Raw genomic sequence first — 18,477 nt, 5'->3', positions numbered from 1 at the left:
CATTTCCCCCCCCAAAAATCAGTCCAAATGGTTTTCCAGATAGAGTTAAGTCCGTTTCCCAATCACCATTAATCTTCAGAAAGTCCAATTCATCACTAATCGATTGTGTTAAATCCAAATTTTAGAATCCATATCCCCTTCAACCTTCTCCAAGGAACCTGAAGTTTCCATATCATGATCCTTCTTTAAATCTTTAAAAAGCTATTTAGATTACAATCCATCCAGTTCTGAGTTTGGTTTGATTAGGCTAGGCTATACTTGCTTGTGTCTGGATATCCTCTTTAAGTTGATTTAAAACCCTTGATATTTCATCAAACTTTTAACCAAAGTTTTCAATTTGACTTTATAAGTTGAAAAGCATCTTTTTTTCAAAATCTTCCCAGAGAGCTTTATCTATAACTTGATACATGGTTTTCATTTTCAATACAGCCCTGTAACTGGGCATTTATAGTGAGACATAAACAGTTCCTTTCTAACAAAGTATCCATAAAGAATATTCAGATAATATTTCTCACAATAAAGGATGGAAATAATTTCCATGAAGCATTAAAAAATTAAACCAGAGGTTTTTTTTAAAAAATAAAGAAAATGCGAAATCCCTGTAGTGAAAATTCAATGCAAATAAAAATCCAAACAGGTCACTTCCACTACCCAGGAAATCTCTATTGACTTCCATAAGGAGAAAGCTAAAGTAATTCAGAACAGCAGTGAAACAGTGAAAAACATTAAAGAATTCACATTAAAATCCAGCAAGGAATTAAAGTAAATTAGCCTTCAATCAGACAATTAATTTTAAGAGAAAAATCAAGATAAAAAAGAAAATTCAAACAGTGCAGCTAAAACCCAAGCGCACTTTAAAAAGCTGAGAGGCAAGACAGAGACACAAGTCTCCAACCATCCCTATCAGGAATTGCAATCCTCAAATTCCTCTTCTCAGGAGGGTCCACAGTCATCCGAGAGTCATCTTGGGTTGTTCCTAGCAGCTCCCATTCAGATCTAGAGGGCCAGCTGCCAAAGAACCTACTTTGGCAACAAAATCAGCTGTTTGTCAATACAAAATCCACCTGCTGCTCAGGATGGCATCTTGGGGGAATATGCCCCTAACACTTTATTTATTTATTTGTTTTTTGAAATCCATAAAATTTGGAGAGTACTCTTCCATTTCAATATAGAACTATGTTTTGGAAAGATACTGTATAGATAAATGACATTAAAAAACCTTAAAACAATGAAACAACACAACTGGCATGATTCCTGGTGAGATAAGTCCATGCATCCTTTTTTTAAAAAAGGTCTTTTTATGCAGTGCTACTGATTTATTTGCATGTAAATGTATGCAAATTTAAAACTTATTATTCAATTAAAATATCTTTAATCAGGTCATAGACCTATTTAAAACTAATAAACTTGCAGTGTATATTTATTTGTTCAAGACTGATAGCAATAGCACTTAGAGTTAGATACCACTTCACAGTGCTTTACAGCCCTCTCTTTAAGTGGTTTACAGAGTCAGCCTACTGCCGCCAATAATCTGGGTCCTCCATTTACCGATTTCAGAAGGATGGAAGGCTGAGTCAACCTTGAGCCTGTTGAGATGTGAACTGCCAAATTGCAGGCAGACGGCAGTCTGCAGAAGTAGCCTGCCATACTGCATTCTAACCACTGTGCCACCATGGCTCACTATGATTTCATTTCTGCCTTTAAATAGTGTCAACTTTTAAAAATTAAACATGTAAGTGTAATAAGATTTGAAAAATGCTGACTATTCAATAAAAGAATTATGAAAAATGTATTAAAAATTATGTGGCCCAAATTAGAATCAATCTTCTAAAACCAAAATTCTCATTCAGTACATAATCTACAATTTTAATGCAAAGAACAGAGAAACATTTGAAAATTGTAAAGCAATGTATGAAGTTACAGCAGGCTATTATAGTAATAGCACTTAGAGTTATATACCACTCCATAGTGCTTTACAGCACTCTCTGAGCGGATTACAAATGTCAGCATTTAGCTGTGGGCAGTGTTAGCCTGTAATACTGCATTCTAACTATGGTTCCTGCTTATCATACACTGCTTATATGTCTCTATGCCTGATGAAAGTAGCAATTTACCCATGGAATAGAAATAATGGAAGGATATTATGCTATTTTCAAACATTCATAAAATACTAATGGGGTATATTTTTTTCAAAAAAGCTGAGTGCATACAAATAAATCTGTATAAGTTTTATTTATTTTATTTTATTAAATTTATCCAGCTGACTGACATGACTTTAAGTAATAGGTAACAAATAATAAACAATCAAAACAAATCTTAAATAACCTTTAAAACAATTAACATACAAAAATAAGTAAGATTATAAGCATGTGAAATCATCCTTCGCCCAGACTGTGGAAAAACTGCCCTCCATGAAACAGCTCTCCATGGTGCCCAATATGTTATAAGTGGGTGGGTACTGCCTTAATATATAATGTACATGGTTACAACGGTAAAACCTCGAGGGGCAGAATATTATCATTTTATTCTGATTCTGTGAAATCATATAAGAAGTGTAGGAGACCTGTGCATTGCAGTTATTGTCCTTTTTCTTGCCAATAACAGAGCAGTTGATACTGCATCTTTATTTTGCAATTATCAATGTACTGATGCTGTACAGTTCTTTTCTAGCTTTCTTCCTCAGTTAATGAGACTGAGTTTTGAACTGATGCCTTGCATTATTAGTCAGGTGGACATAGGAAATAAAGATTTTTCCAGGCAAGATGAAAATATTATTTATCAATAAATTGATTGACCGAGGAATAGAGAATAATTCTTTTTTTAAACAAAGTTGCAATCTCCTTGGAAAAATTAGGTGTCTTGGAAACCCCTGGTCTTCCTGTTAGATTCCAAAATAGTAATTTTATCCAGCTTTGGCTAACATATCAAAGAAACAGGTCAGGTAATGGACATTAATGGATGAATATTATAATTGTTTTGTAGGATGTATTGGAAGAGAAATTAAAATTGATTTTAAAAGTTTCTGCAAAGCCACCATGTGTAACCAGTTTTAAAGTGCCTTCCCATATTTCTTTGCCATATTCATATTCATGAGATAATTTGTCAATTATTTGAAAGACCAAACCGAGACTATTTAATTTGGTGCCCTTCATATATTTTGGACTGCCTTCTTCATTCTGGCCATTTACTGTGATTACCAGTCAATGCTGGCTCAAGGTATAGGGCATCCTTAGGCTACATTGACTGATAATTCACCTGCCATTGTGAAGATTTGCATTTTTGGAGTGATTCAGAAAAAGGTTGGCGTTGACACTCCCTAAGCTTTGGCACCCTAGACAAGTATTTATTTAGCCTTAACGTAAATCCGGCCCTGCCTGTTAAATCCTAAAGAAGTTTTCAGTATCATGTGTAAATAGAAACTCGGGTTTTGTCTATGGTTTCTTGCTTTGTTTGTGTATCCGACCTGAATATTTAACTAATCCACAGAAATATCAGGAAATAGCAGCTGCAAAAAAGAAATAGATCAAATCAAAACTTGTCCATACAAACCATGGTTCCTTGTTTGCACGTTTCACCACATTATTATTATTATTTTTGGCTCATTCAACAAACCATTGTTAAAGCAAACAAAAGATTAGCATGGTGTATGATCACAATAATTTGTAATTGTGCAGTTACATTTTTAAAAAGTGTGGTCATTGGTTTGCATAATATTAGAATAGGCAACCATTCTTGTAACTGAGAAACAACTCAAAGCCCTTGTGAAATTACCTCATAACTGATGGAGTATCATACATTGATGTGTAAAATTGACTCCTTAGAGATATCATAATTCTGTTTTCTGGCTATTTTAGTGAACTGAGCAGGAAGGATAAAGGAAAGAATTATAAAGGGAAGTTTTAAAATCATTGTACTGAATATTAACATTGAATATTAAATTTTACTTCTCTTTACTGAAAAGGAACAGATTTAGTTTCTTTGTAAGAGTATACAGTCTTTAAATGTTAGCTATAAAATTGCTTCCTTTTGAATATTCAAAATGAATATTCCAAAATATTCTAAATATTATAGAATTCTAAAATAATTAATAGATTATAATTTGTTAATTAGTAGTATTTCGTAAATATGCAGCTATTTCAATAAAGCATTCATCACATTAAAGCTATCTTTTCTACAACAATTTTAACTTCAGAGGGTGGAGAAAATGGTCAACAGCCTATGTAGCCTAGTAGACAGTGGAGAGATCAGCTATGCATAATTAAGAGTAATAGGTGAATCAGTCAGCACCTTATCTCATAAATGGCAGCCTAGCCCAAGTGGAGGAAAATCTGGGAAGATGTGTTTTAAATCATTCAAAGAAACTTCAGCTTAATAAATGAGGCTGAGATATTTGTCTTAAAATTTCCAAGGTCCAGGAAGATTTACCTCAGATGTGACAGGAAAAGTGGGGGGAGCTATAAGCAGGTGCACAGAGATGGCTCAAGATAATATAATCACTAAACAGGGCACATTTACCGAAAAAAAATGGATGTTTTGATTTGAGCACAACACAGAACTACAAATCAAGAACCCAGTGTAAATTTCTAGCTTGAATGCTTTTAGCATTTCTATACAGTTCCAGTTTTGCCTCCTTATTGGGATTCATCAGCTATTATTGTATAGAGTTCAAACCCTCTGCCAGGAATTGAAACTAGTGTTCAGCATTTGCAGAAATGATATTTAGATGTGCTATCAGAATTGTGTGTGCTAGTGTGTGTCTGCCCCTGTTAAAATGCTAGGGTTTTGAGAAGTAGAAAATCAAACCAAGATAAACCACTTCAAAAAATTTTCCACCGTTAATATAACATATAAGCTGTGCAATTCAATTGAAAAGCAAACTGAAATATTTTAAGGGGGGAAATTAAAAATAACAAGGTTGCATAAGTGTGCACACCCTTAAACTAATACTTTGTTGAAGCGTCTTTTGAAGCCATTCCAAAACTTTGATCTTCTACTCATGAATCCATTCTTTTGTTGATTTGCTTTGGGTCATTATGATGTTGAAATTCCTCTTCATCTTCAATATTTTAACAGAGGCCTGAAGGTTTTGTGCCAAAATTACTGATATTTGAAACTGTTCATAATTCCTACGCCTTGACTAAAGCCTCAGTTCCTGCTGAAGAAAAGCAGCCCCGAACCATACTGCTGCCACCCTACGCTTTGCTTTGGGTAAAGTGTACTCTTGATGATGTGCAATGTTGTTTTTGCACTAAACATACTTTTTGGAATTCGGCCAAAAAGTTCAATCTTGATCACATCAGATCATAACATATTCTCCCACATGCCCTTGTCAGGCTCCATGTAGGGTTTGGAAAATGTAGCTGGCCATGGATGTTTTTCTTTGTATAAAAAGGCTTCTATCTTGCCATCTGACCCACACAGCCCAGACATACGAAGAATATGGGGCACCGTTAGCACATGTAGTATACAACCAATACTTGCCAGAAATTTCTGCAGCTCCTTTAATATTGTTGTAGGCCTCTTGGCAATTTCTCAGACCAGTTTTCTTCTTGCTTCTTCATCAATTCTGGAGGAACATCCAATTCTTGGTAATGTCACTGTTGTGTCATATTTTCTCAAACCTGTTGACTGTCTTCACTGGGGTCCATGGTATATCCAGTGCCTTGGAAATGTTTTTGTACCCTTCTCCTGACATTACAACAATAAGATCTCTTTGCTACTTCGTAAGCTCTTTGCAGACCATGGCTTTTGCTGTAAGAGGCAATTGGGTAATGTCAGACAAATCCTGCTAGAACAGCTGAATTTTATATGGGCTTGATCACAGTCGTTTTAATGACGACAGGTGTGTACTGACAACTATTTAACATCTATTTGAACATGATTGGTTATTTCCACATCTCTACTTAGAAGAGGATATGCACATTTATGCAACTATGTTATTGTAAGCTTGTTATTAGTTCTCCCCTGAAAGATTTTAGTTTGCACTGTACAGCTTATATCTTATATTAAAGGTAGAAAAAATTCTGAAGTGATTTATCTTAGTCTGATTTGGGGGGGGGGGTTACATCTCAAAAACATTTTAACGGGTGTATGGACTTTCTATATCCATTGTAATCCATCTTCAGCTCTCAGAGGAGATAGATATAGGTGTTACAATATATAATACCTCTATGCATGAGACTTTACCTAACTTCCAAATCCCTCCTATTTGCCCTCCCCTACCCCCAGTGTTTAGAAGAGGAAAAAACTCTGGCATCCAATTTTCTGTGCATAGTATGCACAAAGACCATCTCACCCTTGTGGAAATACTTATTGGGCATGTTTGAAACAAGTAAGGCATGTTATATTTGTAATTTCTCTCTTGGAAGCCTTGTTTCTAAACAGTGTATAACGATGTTTCAATTTAAAAAGCATGCTTCTTCAACCTGTAATTTCTAGGGTTTGCAAATTATTTTACAGATCTTTGTTCTATGTTTACATCATGTGTTTTTCTTTCCTAATTTCAAAAGGTCATTTTTCAAACTTTTGAGTTAGATCAAGTCTATACAATGTAAGGCCTACAGGTTACATGTGGCCTCTCAGTATTTTTTTTAAAAAATCAATAACTCTGGTGCTGCCAAATATTGCCACCATTACCCCAAAAGATATGCTGCTGAGCATCTCCAGTGCATCCATGCTCATCAACACTGCCAGCTCTGTCACTGCCCCAGAACTATATCTATCAAACAATTGATAGGCATGCTAGTTATTCTTTGTGGCCTACAATTATTTTTTAATTAGTCAGTGGCCCTGTCCCCTGTATAGATTTTTGTAGGCCTGGTTAGATCATAATGGGGACTAATGAATACGTTGATAAATAAAATGATTTTTTATTTAAAAGATTTGTGGATCAGCCACTTAAAATGTAATCCTAGTGCCCCTAATTATATTTTTTTTTTTAATCCAACAGCCTCATGAATTTGATGAATGCAGATTTGATATTAGTGTAAACGATAGTGTTTGGTATCTACGTGCTCAGGATCCAGACCATAGGCAGCAATGGATAGATGCAATTGAACAGCACAAGGTATGGATTTTATTCTTTCCAATTAATACGTTATAGTGATGAATTAGCTAGCTGGCTAACACTTTCTACATTTGCTGAATCTGTAACTTCCAGAATTATAGCCCATGTGGCTGATTCTGGGAGTTGTAGTTCCAATGGGTATACAAGTTAATAAATCAGGAAAGTCTGCTCTAAATTTTGATTAACAACTTGAGTAATCCAGTGTGAATAAAAACTAATGCTATAATACTCAGCCGCCAAAAACATTATAACATAAGGTTTTGAAATGAATAATACAGATATATTAAAAATTGGTATACAGGCAGTCCTTTATTTGCAACCACAATTGGGACCGGTTGCTGATGTAGCAGTAAATAAGCAAGATACTCACATGATTGCTTTACTCAATGAATGCAACCCCAGCACTTCTTAAGCAGACAGAGCAAAATAGCTACCTAAAGGCTAGAGCAGAAATCCTCCTGGCAGATAGCCCTTTCACTCTAAATGCTCCAGAAGCCCACCAAAGGATTTCTGCTCCCATCTGTGTACAGGTGAGTAATCCTTTGGTGGATTGCAGGAAAATCCTTCGTGGACCTGCCAGAACAACTCCTGAAGCCTACCAAAGGCTTTCCCTCTTTTCCATGCAGGGAGTGGAAGTCCTGAAGATTTCAGCTCTTTTTTGCAGCCCACTAAAGGATTTCAGCTCCCTTTTGCTTGCAACCATCCTTGACAGCTTCCATATTGGATTTTTGGAGAAGCTGGCAGAGAAGATTGCAAATGGCATTTAGATGATTGTGGGAAGCTTGTCAATCAGTCGTAAATGTGAGCTGGTTACCAAGTACCAAAAAAGTGGGGGTGGGGGGTGTAGGGGTGGAAAGGGAGGGAACTGACATTTTACAGTTGCCAGAAAAGTACTTTTTCAGCTTTTTCAAGGCCATGTTAACTTTGAAGGTTTGTTAAATGACTGTTCAGAAGCTGAGGACTACCTGTGTTAACATTTTTCCATTGAAAGGCATTGAAGAAATGTTAATGAAATAATAGGAAGCTGTAAGGAATTTACAGTGTGGTAATATGGAAAACTAGAGTCGAGAATGTCTAGCACATATGTGCGAGGGGAACTTTACCTTTGCCTTAATATGAAAAACACACAAACTATTATCTCCAGCAAGTGGAGCTTAATTTTTTGTCCGCACTGATCATAAAGTTCAAAAGTATGTTGGCATAATCAGTGATACTTGGATACAATACAGTTTGCAAAGCTTGGTAAAGAAAATCTGTGATTTGGTAAAACAAAAAAATGTTTTTTTCTCTCTAGTATAAGGTTAAAAAATGTTTATAATCAGCTTTAAGATTAATCGTCCTAATCTTCTGACTTGGGTTTGAATACTGTCTTGTACCAGTATGAATGACCAGGAGCAAATTTTTCAAATGCTTTTATAGGTAACAGATGGAAAAAATCTCCTTTTTCACTTAACAGCTTTTTCTATTTCTATAGGAAAAAATCCTAGATTGCTTTTATTTGAGATCTTATAGGATACCTCAGCATTTCTCAAATCTTTGTAAAATAATATGCAATAGAATACAAATAATGTTAAAGTGAATAAAACTAAAGCCAGCAAAATCAATAATGTTCAAATAAATATTTAATAAGAGACATTTTAGTCAGTTTTAAAATTAGAAAAGACGTATTCTGAGAAATATCATTCCATAAATTAAGTGCCCCTGATCCTTGGAAATGACATTATACAGGTAATCCTTGAGTTATGACTGTTTAATAATGGTTCAAAGTTACAACAGTTTTGGAAAAACTGATATATGACATTTCCTTTGACTTGGAACCATTGCATGAGTCCTGTGGTTGCATGATCAGAATTTTAGTGCTTGACAGCCATCTTGCATTTCTTAGAGATTGCTGCCTCCTGTGCTAACGTATTTACAATTTGCTACCTTTTTGCTGATTCCTAGCCAAAAAAAATGGCAACAGAGGCCATTAAAGAAGCTAGACTTGCTTAAACACTGCATGATTTGCTTAGAAATTGCATGATTTGCATAGAAATTGTCATACAATTGGATCTGACATAAACAACCCCAATTAGTTACGACAGAAATTCCAGTCATAAGTCAAGGATTGCTGGTAGAAGATGAAAATAAATTGTCCAGAAATGTGAGTTTTAATTAGAATTTTATGTGTTTCGGTTAAAGCCTCTCTTTTCAGAGATAATCTGATTGATACACAATCATGCACATACATACTTCCTAGGTCTCATGGTTGCAGCAAGGGTTAAAAAGTGCTGGATCTAAGAAGGTCAAGTTACAGAAGGATCTTGACAGACTTGAACATTGGGCATTATCTAACAAAATGAAATTCAGTGATGAAAAAAGTAAGGTTCTACATTTAGGCAAGAAAAACCAAATGCACAGGTATAGCATAGCTGGTACCTGACTCAATAGTAGTAACTGTGAGAAGGATCTTGGAATCCTAGTGGACAATCACTTAAATATGAGCCAGAGTGTGCTACAGCTGACAAAAAAGCCAACACAGTTCTAGGCTGCATTAACAAGGGATAGAATCAAGATCACGTGAAGCGTTAATACTACTTTATAATGCCTTGGTAAAATCAACTTGGAATACTGCATCCAGTTTTGGGTGCCGCAATGTAAAAAGATGTGGAGCCTCTAGAAAAAGTGTAGAGCAGAGCAACAAAGATGATTAGATGATTGGAGGCTAAAACATATTAAGAACTGTTAATGGAATTGGGTATGTCTAATTTAATGAAAAGGACTAGAGGTGACATTATAGCAGTGTTCCAATATCTCAGGGGTAGCCAGAAAGAAGAGGGGAGTCAAGCTATTCTCCAAAGCATCTGAGGTCAGGACAAGAAGCAATGGATGAAAACTAATCAAGGAGAGAAGCAACTTAGAACTGAGGAGAAACTTCCTGACAGTTAGAACAGTTAATCAGTGGAACAAGTTTCCTCCAGAAGTTGTGAATGCTCCAACACTGGAAATTTTTAAGAAGAGATTGGACAACCATTTGTCTGAAATGGCATAGGGTTTCCTGCCTAAGCAGGACTAGAAGAAATCCTAGGTTCCTTCCAACTCTGTTATTCTACTCTATATATTCAGAATGTCCCACGAGAAGGAATAGGTTTTCTGAAATGCAGATAAATTCCAATAAGATTTTGGACCTACATGATAATGCATTTCTCCTTTATTTCCATAAAGCAGATAGTTTTATTTGCTCCTTACAAATTTCATATAAAATATAGAGCATGAAGTAGGGCTACCAAGTGAATGGTAGAAAATATAAGAAAAACAAGCAGTTTTGAAATAAGCCCAGAAGCAAATAGGCATTTAGTGCAGATGAGTAAAATGTGTCTTGATCTTTGCATCTTACTCATAAGGGACCAGCATCTCAAGATACCATGGTGGTTTTTGAGAGATGCTTGAAGATATAATGTAGCAAAGTTTGAAGGGAGGTTGCTTTTCATTACCTTGAATAGCCCAAGTCCAGATTTATATTTTTAGGTAAATTACACAGGAACTTTAAATATAAAGAGGTTTATATTTTCTCCCTGCGACCAATTAGATCTCACAGATTGGGCCTCCTCCGTATCCCATCTGCCAGCCAGTGCCGGCTGGCAACTACAAGGAGGAGAGCCTTTTCAGTAGTAGCTCCGACCCTTTGGAACGAACTCCCCGTGGAGATTCGTACTCTCACCACCGTCCAGGCCTTCCGCATAGCCCTTAAGACCTGGCTAGCCCGTCAGGCCTGGGGACAAAGATAAGCGCCCCTCCCGAATGATGAATGAATGTTGCTCATTATTTTACTCTATGTTTGTCTACGTCACTGTTTGTATTTCCCTCCCCTGATCTTATGTAAGCCGCCCTGAGTCCCCTCAGGGAAAAGGGCAGCCTATAAATGTTAATAAACCTCATAAAGAGTTTTTTTTTGTTAAGCTACCTGTGCTAATAAATAGCTAAATGCTGCTATTATTTTATGACAGAAACTTTTACTCCATTCTTAAAAGCCTATAATACTCACTCAGTAAGCCAAGTTTTATTTTGGAGACCACAACTAACAAAGCTTCTGTGCCTTTTGACTTTCACAGAGGCACACAAAATAAACACCGAGAAAGAGATTTTCTCTTTCTACTTCTGTCTCTATACCAGGACAGGCTAATATTGATGGATATGGGCCTTTGAGTAAAGCTGCCAAAATAGTAAGGCTTCATATTAGGCTGGAAAATGGTATACCCCTAGCATATAGACAGCCATAGTTTAGAATATTTGGAATTTTTTGAATAATAATTAAAGACTTCATAAAGAATGCATTAGAGTAGCCTAACCTAGATAGCAAGGTTCATACTGTTCAGATAAAGTCTTGCTAAATTATTCTAAATTGGTATTATCTGAGGTTTGTCTGTTATTGCAAAGTGAAGTGAATCTGGTCTTGAAGACAGACTACAAATCTTGTTTAAGTTCAGTGTAAAACATCTTCCTAAAAGAGGATTATTTTTTAAAGATACACTTTTCTGTTTTACTTTACTTCCCAGAGAATTGCGGGGAAATAAATTATGAAGTGCTTTACTTCCATTGTAAATATTCATATCATTACATTGAATATTTGTATATAAAATCATTGTTTCCTGTGCTAGTAATTTAATATATCACATCTTACATAACCTTTTATTTTCTTGGAATAACAACATGATTTCAGATTTATAAAGGATCATTTAAAAATTATATCACTTTTTTCAAACTTGGTTTCTTTTCTGAGAAGAAAGAGAAAGCAATAATATCTGGGTGTTTTACAATATTATTTCAGCACATAGAGTATCTTGAGTCCTTCTGTAAGGCCTCACTGTATTGCTTTATGGAAAAGTGGAGAAGACCTGAAGTGGTATATCAAAATATGGCCTGTTTACTTATAAATAAATATGGAGGGCGTAACATTGACTTGTTTTACCCTGAACCTATTAGTGTTCTGTCTGCAAATAACAGTTTCTAAAAAGAACTATTTTAAATTTGGGAATTCAAAATGCATGTACTGTAGTTATCTAACTTATATTTATATAACATTGTACATATTGTGTTATACTCTGGCATTCTTATTTAAAAGATAATAGATCAGAAGTTTGAAAATAAAATAATTTTCTGTGTCAACATACAACTTGAACAGGTTTGCTGTTTTATAACAATAAAGATATTAAAATTCTCTGTTTTAATGGCATGTGGTTTTATACCATTAAGTGCTGAACCTTGAATTGTAATTGCAAGGGCATGCTTCAAGTATATTCTTGTAATTATGGAACTGCATCACAAGGTAGTAGTTGCATGAATAGCATCAACTTTTATTGAGGTAGCCAACAAACGGACCCATTAGTAGGAATCTTTTTGAACCTTTTCAATAAAACAATTGTGCCTGATTAAACAAAAGCCAAAATTTCTTCTCATTCCAAATATAGTATATTCAGCACAAGATTGCCCATATTATTTGTAACTACTGTTTAACTAATGGATATATTTTATATTTAGGAGATATCTCTCACCTCTTCTTTAATTACCTCCTTTTTCTTATCTTTCACTCTCTCTCCCACAACAAAATATCTTTACTATATATAATGCTCAGTTAGAATTATACTCAATGCATCTGTTGAAGTGCATAAAGAGGATTTGTTTTAGATCTTTTATGGGAAGCATGATGAACGGAAGATGGGAACTGACGCCCGCATCAGAAAAAAGAGCCACTGAATGAATCCAGATTAATGAGAGGATCTGGGACGACCCATAGTGCTTCATAACAGATGTTCCACATGATGAAACTGTAAAATAGTGGTCTCTGGCAAGTTTTAGAGCTCTGGGAACTGGGAAAGTTAGCTTTGCCCAAACTGTAGTTCGAAGCCTTCAAAGAGATACTGGGTTTGCCCACTTCCTATCTTAATCACTTTCATTGGAAATGGCTTGTAAATTGATTTTTGGATATCAAGAACCTTCATAAGGACCTTTTTTTTCTACACTGGATTTTCCTTCAGTCCTCAACAACAACAAAAAAGGGTTTCATTTAAGTTTAAGAACTTAAAGAAAAACTTTGTTACTTTGAAATAAGTAGCAAAAAGGGTAAATAGAATGGTAGTTTTGTAAAAAAATTAAATGGACTAAAGAGCTAGAGAGACTAAAAATAAGATTATGACATAATTAGAATAAGTGGTTTGTTTAAAATCCTATTAAAATATATGAAGATTTTGAATGTATGTAAGAAATCCTTTCCTGAAAAAAATGTGGCTTAGGGAAAAGTATAAGAGGAGACCTTGAAAACTGGTTACTAGAGAGAGCCAGAAAAGAGTAAAGATTATAATTACCCACTAATAATGGAGACAGGTACTTTAATTCTGGAAGAATTCAAGGATATTTGGCAACAATGTACTCAAAACTTGTCCCCTATAGTCTGCACCTGATCTCCAGAGGTGGAAGGAGGGACCAGTCTACCCAGCCTCCTCCTAAAGGACTAGGATGGGGTCAGCCTATTAAACCTTTGGGCAGTGGCACAGCAGTAAACTACAGCACTAAAGCAGTCAGAAATTTAGCAAATTACAGTTCCACTGGAGTGATCAGTCCCAGATTTTGACACATTTTATAAATTTATCCCATTTCAGGTATTTTAATTCAAAAATTATTGCTGTATGATGCACTTTCACCTAGTTAAAGGTTTTAGACAATAGACTTTTAATAATATACGGATGTAATATGGGAAGAAGAGGGAAGATTGTATTTTGAAGGAGAGATAAATAACTATAAAGATAAATCAAAAATATGAAATTGATGTTTAATGTGAAAATATATGTCGTTTCTGGTAGCTCTTAATACATTTTTGTTGATTAAGATTGATGAGGCTGTATTTGCTTTTAGATTAAAGACAAGTAAAGAGATTTTAGGTTAAAATGTTAGAGAAGATAAGTTACTAAAATTATACTTGCCATGAAGAAGGGAAAAGTCATTTCTTTACACATTTTTCCTTTTTATTTTTCCTTTTTTTCTCTCTGCATTGTTTGCTTATTAGTTTTTTGTATTTTTAAAGTTCTATACTTTTCAAAAGAAAAAAAGATATTCTATAGAAGATATATGAAATTTACACAATAATACATTTGTCTGTTTTTAAATTGCCAGCAGAGCAGGGCTTTGGGCCAGGAGGCTAGAACTCTTAGGAGAATGAGCCCAAAAATTGCATTAGGATTGACTTACCACATTGTAAAGTAAGATATGTTGCTATACGGAGAATGCTGTCTCCCAATAGACAATTTGGACCACAATCCAACATTGTCTAGTCCCTATGCTGAGAAAGGGTTTTTTTGTTGTTGTTGCGAAGTTGTGTCCAACCATCTCAACCCTATGGACAATATTCCTCCAGGCCTTCCTGTCTTCTACCATCCTCTGGAGTCCATTTAAGCTCATGCCTACTGCTTCGGTGATTCTATCGAGCCACCTCATTCTCTGTCGTCCCCTTCTTCTTTTACCCTCAATCTTTCCTAGTATTAGGCTCTTCTCTAGTGAGTCCTTCCCTCTCATTAGGTAGTATTTGAGTTTCATCTTCAGGATCTAGCCTTCTAAAAAGCAGTCAGTGTTAATCTCTAGGACTGACTGGTTTGATTGCCTTGCAGTCCAAGGGACTTGCAAGAGTCTTCTCCAGCACCATAGTTCAAAGGCCTCAATTCTTTGGCGCTCAGCCTTTCTTATGGTCCAACTTTCACAGCCATACATTGCAACTGGGAAAACCATAGCCTTGACTATACACACTTTTGTTGGCAGGGTGATGTCTCTGCTTTTTAGTATGCTATCTAATTTGCCATAGCTTTCCTCCCCAGGAGCAAGCATCTTTTAATTTCTTGGCTGCAGTCCCCATCCATGGTGATGGGGAGGGGGGGGTACATAGGTCCATTATATCGCTTTACTTCTTGTGTTTGATTTTTGCTGAACAAGGCTGCTTTGTAAGAAGCTTGATAACATAGGAAAACATGAGCTGAACTGTCTTTTTTCCCCTGGGATTCTGATCATTGTGACTTACATGAATCAAACCAAATGTTAATGTGAAAGTATTCTTTGAATACAAAGAAGAATCAAGCCTAGAGGCATATCCTATGCCCACTTTAACTGCCCCCTTGTTTGGCTATTTCCAGCACTACATTGTTGGAGGGGGAATGCTATGAAGTGAGAGAGTGTATAGTCCACTGAGATGACTGTTCGGTGGCTTTCTTGTTTTTCTTTTTAGGACATTAGGTAATGTTAGCATTAGCTTGTAACTAAGACTAGCCCTTAAGGGTGCAGGCAAGACTTTTGTGTAACTTTACGATGATGAGTCAATTTGGGTGAGATGGGTAATTTTAGTAATAAATAAAGTGGCCACTAGACAAACCCATTGTCAGTGGGCTTCTTCCTAATATTTTTGTTGTCCTTGAGTGCTCTCAGCTATGAATTTGGGGCTTGCAGCCCCAGAATACATAGAGGACACAAGGTTGGGTAGACTGTGCTCTGCTTCTCTTGTCTTTCTTCATATAAGGTTATTAACCAGTGTTTAAATTTTGTATTGCTAATCTCTTGATAGAGTTAGGGTTTGTTCAGAGCCTTCATGCTGGTGTTAATGTGTAATTCTATTCTGTTTTTACAAGTAAAGTCTTATCCTATCTGAGTTGCAGCTTGTATAATTTTATTTTTAAAAACCTGAAACAGTTCAGGATTTGCTGCTGATGTCAGAACGTTTGTAAATCACAACCATTTAAATTAGGAAGTCTTGAATACATTTAAATGTAGACTTACTGAAATGTAATGGAGTCAGGATAAAGGTTACTGCTGGACTTTGACCAATAGTAACCTCTAGGAATTGCTTCATATTCTTTTGGTTGATGCCATCTAGTGGCTACTATTGTTACAGGAAATTGTAAACTTTTCCCCAAAATTGCTAATTGTGTTTGGATGTGGTTCTGTGTCATAAATAGAATAAGTAGAATTATGTTGTGACAAACGCAAAAATGCTAAATGCATAATTCACTTACACAAATGTGATCTGGATCACATTACAGATCACATTCTGGAATGTGATCCAGAATGCTAGCTGACTAGCAATTGTTTTTTGTTCCTTTCTTATGGCTTTTAATAATCTTGCATTATGAACGATACTTGAACATTTGCAATAATTTCATTTGGTTTAATAAAAGCATTATCTCTTTGGGTTCTGCTTTATTTTTTTCTCTCTCTCATGACCAACACAGCTACTATTCTTTTAACTAGTTTCTAGTTAAAGAGGAAAATAAGTAGCAATAAATGGGCATCATGTTTGTTAATGCATAGTCTTGGGACAAACATTTTAATATTTATATTTTATATTTAGTGGCCTTTGTGAAATGATTGTGAAGTAAAATCAGGAAGAATTAATTGGTTGGAAATGGCTGTTGTACTTTGGAAGAACAGCAAGTATAAGAAAAGTTTGAAAATAAAGGATAATAAAAAGGTGATGGAAAAGCAAAATGAGTAAATAGTATGTTCAAATACAATAAAGATCTGGCTGGATGAGAAAGGAAGATATGAAAGAATTTGAAATGAAGGGATAGACTCAAAGTAATTTTTAAAAAGGGTGGTGAAATGTATCATCAAATCAAACAGGGTAAAGTAGAAAAATAAGTGAAAATGGAATGAGAGGAGAAAAATATATCAAATAGTTCTGGGAATCTTTAAGAGAAAAGAGGGAGAAATAGTAAAATATGGGTGTAGGAAAAAACACTGAGGATTCAGAGTTCAAATAGATCAGAAAGGTACTACAGTCACAAACAAATGAAAAGGAAGAACAGGTGTATTTGTTATGGCTTAGTTATCCAATTATCTTGTTATTTAAAGGCATTTAATAGCAGTCCTAAATCACCACAGAAAAAAGCTTCAAGTTATTATAGCAAATTTGTCCAAATGGCAAAGTTGGGAATAAGTATGTTTTGGGATAAACAAAATGGAGGGAACATTTCAAAACATTTCATGACAGGTTGTGAGATCATTAAGCTAATGGAAGAAATAGTAGGTAGAAAACAATCACCATTACTGTTTTCCCTGATGTTGCTGTTACATGTAGAGATAGCAATGTCCCATGTGTTATCAACATCCTTTGTGATATATGGTGCAATTGGTTGTGCACTGCACTATCATTTCTAATCTGCTGTGGCCATAAGTAAGAAACCAATAGTTACATAAGCTATCTTTGCCTTAGAAATACAGGATTTGGATTCAAACAGTGGAGAGAATAAACTTTCTTTAATGTTAAAAGTGTAATTAGACTAAAGAATTTCCTAGCAGAAAAGTCAGTCATGAGGACGTGGGAAATAGTATTCAAGTGTAAAAAAAAAGAAAAGAAACAGGCAAATTAGAGGAATTAGAACCATATATGTTAAAACTGCAGAGGAAGAAAAAGGAATTGCTTCAGAGGAAGAAAATTAGCAGAGTCTTAAAGTTTAAAAGGCAGCAGGAAGATAATAGAATAAAAATACTGCATAAAGATAGAAAATTAAATAGTTTTTGGCAGATCCAATAAAATTGGTTTATTTATGTACAGTACTGAAACTGCTTTGATTAAAATGACAGTTTCTTGTTGGCCAATTTTTTAAAAATCTGCTCTGTTTCTCCTTGGTTCATATTCTGCTTTTGACACGAGGTTATCTTTTTTTCTGATCTGTTGTTTGCTGTTTCTTTTATTCTTTGCTAAATTTCCAGAAAATCTTTTCTTGCCTCCATACTAATTCTGTTCAATAATTTTTCATACTGGCTATATATGGTTCCCACCCCCATATCTTTCTGCATTTCCTCTTCTCTGTGAGTGACCTATGCTCTGCAGCTTAGTCATTATGGCATAAGAGTCTGCTGCTTTTTAACAACATTTTGCCCTTTGCTCCTCTCTGTTCAGTGTGTGCATATCATGCCTCATCTACTTTAACATCATCTTCTAGTAGCATAAAGATTTTGGTTCAGCCTGTTAATTCTCTAAGTGTGTGTCAGTGACTGTACTCTTTTGCCTGTCAATTTGAAGGATACATTCATCTTTAATATTAAGAGGTCAGATTTTTTTTAGGATTAAAGCAGCCTTTTCAGTGACCCTGTACTAACATGATAACATCTTTTTATTTTCAACTAAGTAAACCAGGAGTTGGCAATGTTGCACTCTCATATGCCATGGCTCTTCCAGTATCCCTAAATGGTGCCACGTGATCTTCAATCACCAATGTAATTTGAAAGTATTTGAATTGATTGTGTTTCATTTTAAGAAAAATAATGTGAAATTGCTTAATAGTGCCTGCCATATTAAAGCATGTCTAACTAAGCTGTTATGCAAAAGAAATTAAGTTTGACTATGCAACGGGGAGAAAAAATTGTCAAGCATCCCAGCATAATGAAAACCTACT

The 18,477-nt window shown here is 35.2% G+C and overlaps 1 protein-coding gene across 2 annotated transcripts in view; it reads left to right on the top strand.

Moving 5' to 3' along the window:
* Window positions 1-18,477, top strand: part of CERT1 (ceramide transporter 1) — a 67,853-nt gene that overhangs the window by 10,719 nt on the left and 38,657 nt on the right. For both annotated transcript variants that reach the window (XM_032214061.1, XM_032214060.1), the window contains exon 3: window positions 6,950-7,066. In XM_032214061.1, the coding sequence (XP_032069952.1) occupies window positions 6,950-7,066 (117 nt within the window). The remainder of the gene's footprint in view (window positions 1-6,949; window positions 7,067-18,477) is intronic.

Source organism: Thamnophis elegans, chromosome 3 (genome assembly GCF_009769535.1).
Source record: "Thamnophis elegans isolate rThaEle1 chromosome 3, rThaEle1.pri, whole genome shotgun sequence".
Classification (NCBI taxonomy): domain Eukaryota; kingdom Metazoa; phylum Chordata; class Lepidosauria; order Squamata; family Colubridae; genus Thamnophis; species Thamnophis elegans.
The sequence above is the reverse complement of the archived record's forward strand: the minus strand, read 5'-3'. Positions and strand labels throughout refer to the sequence as shown.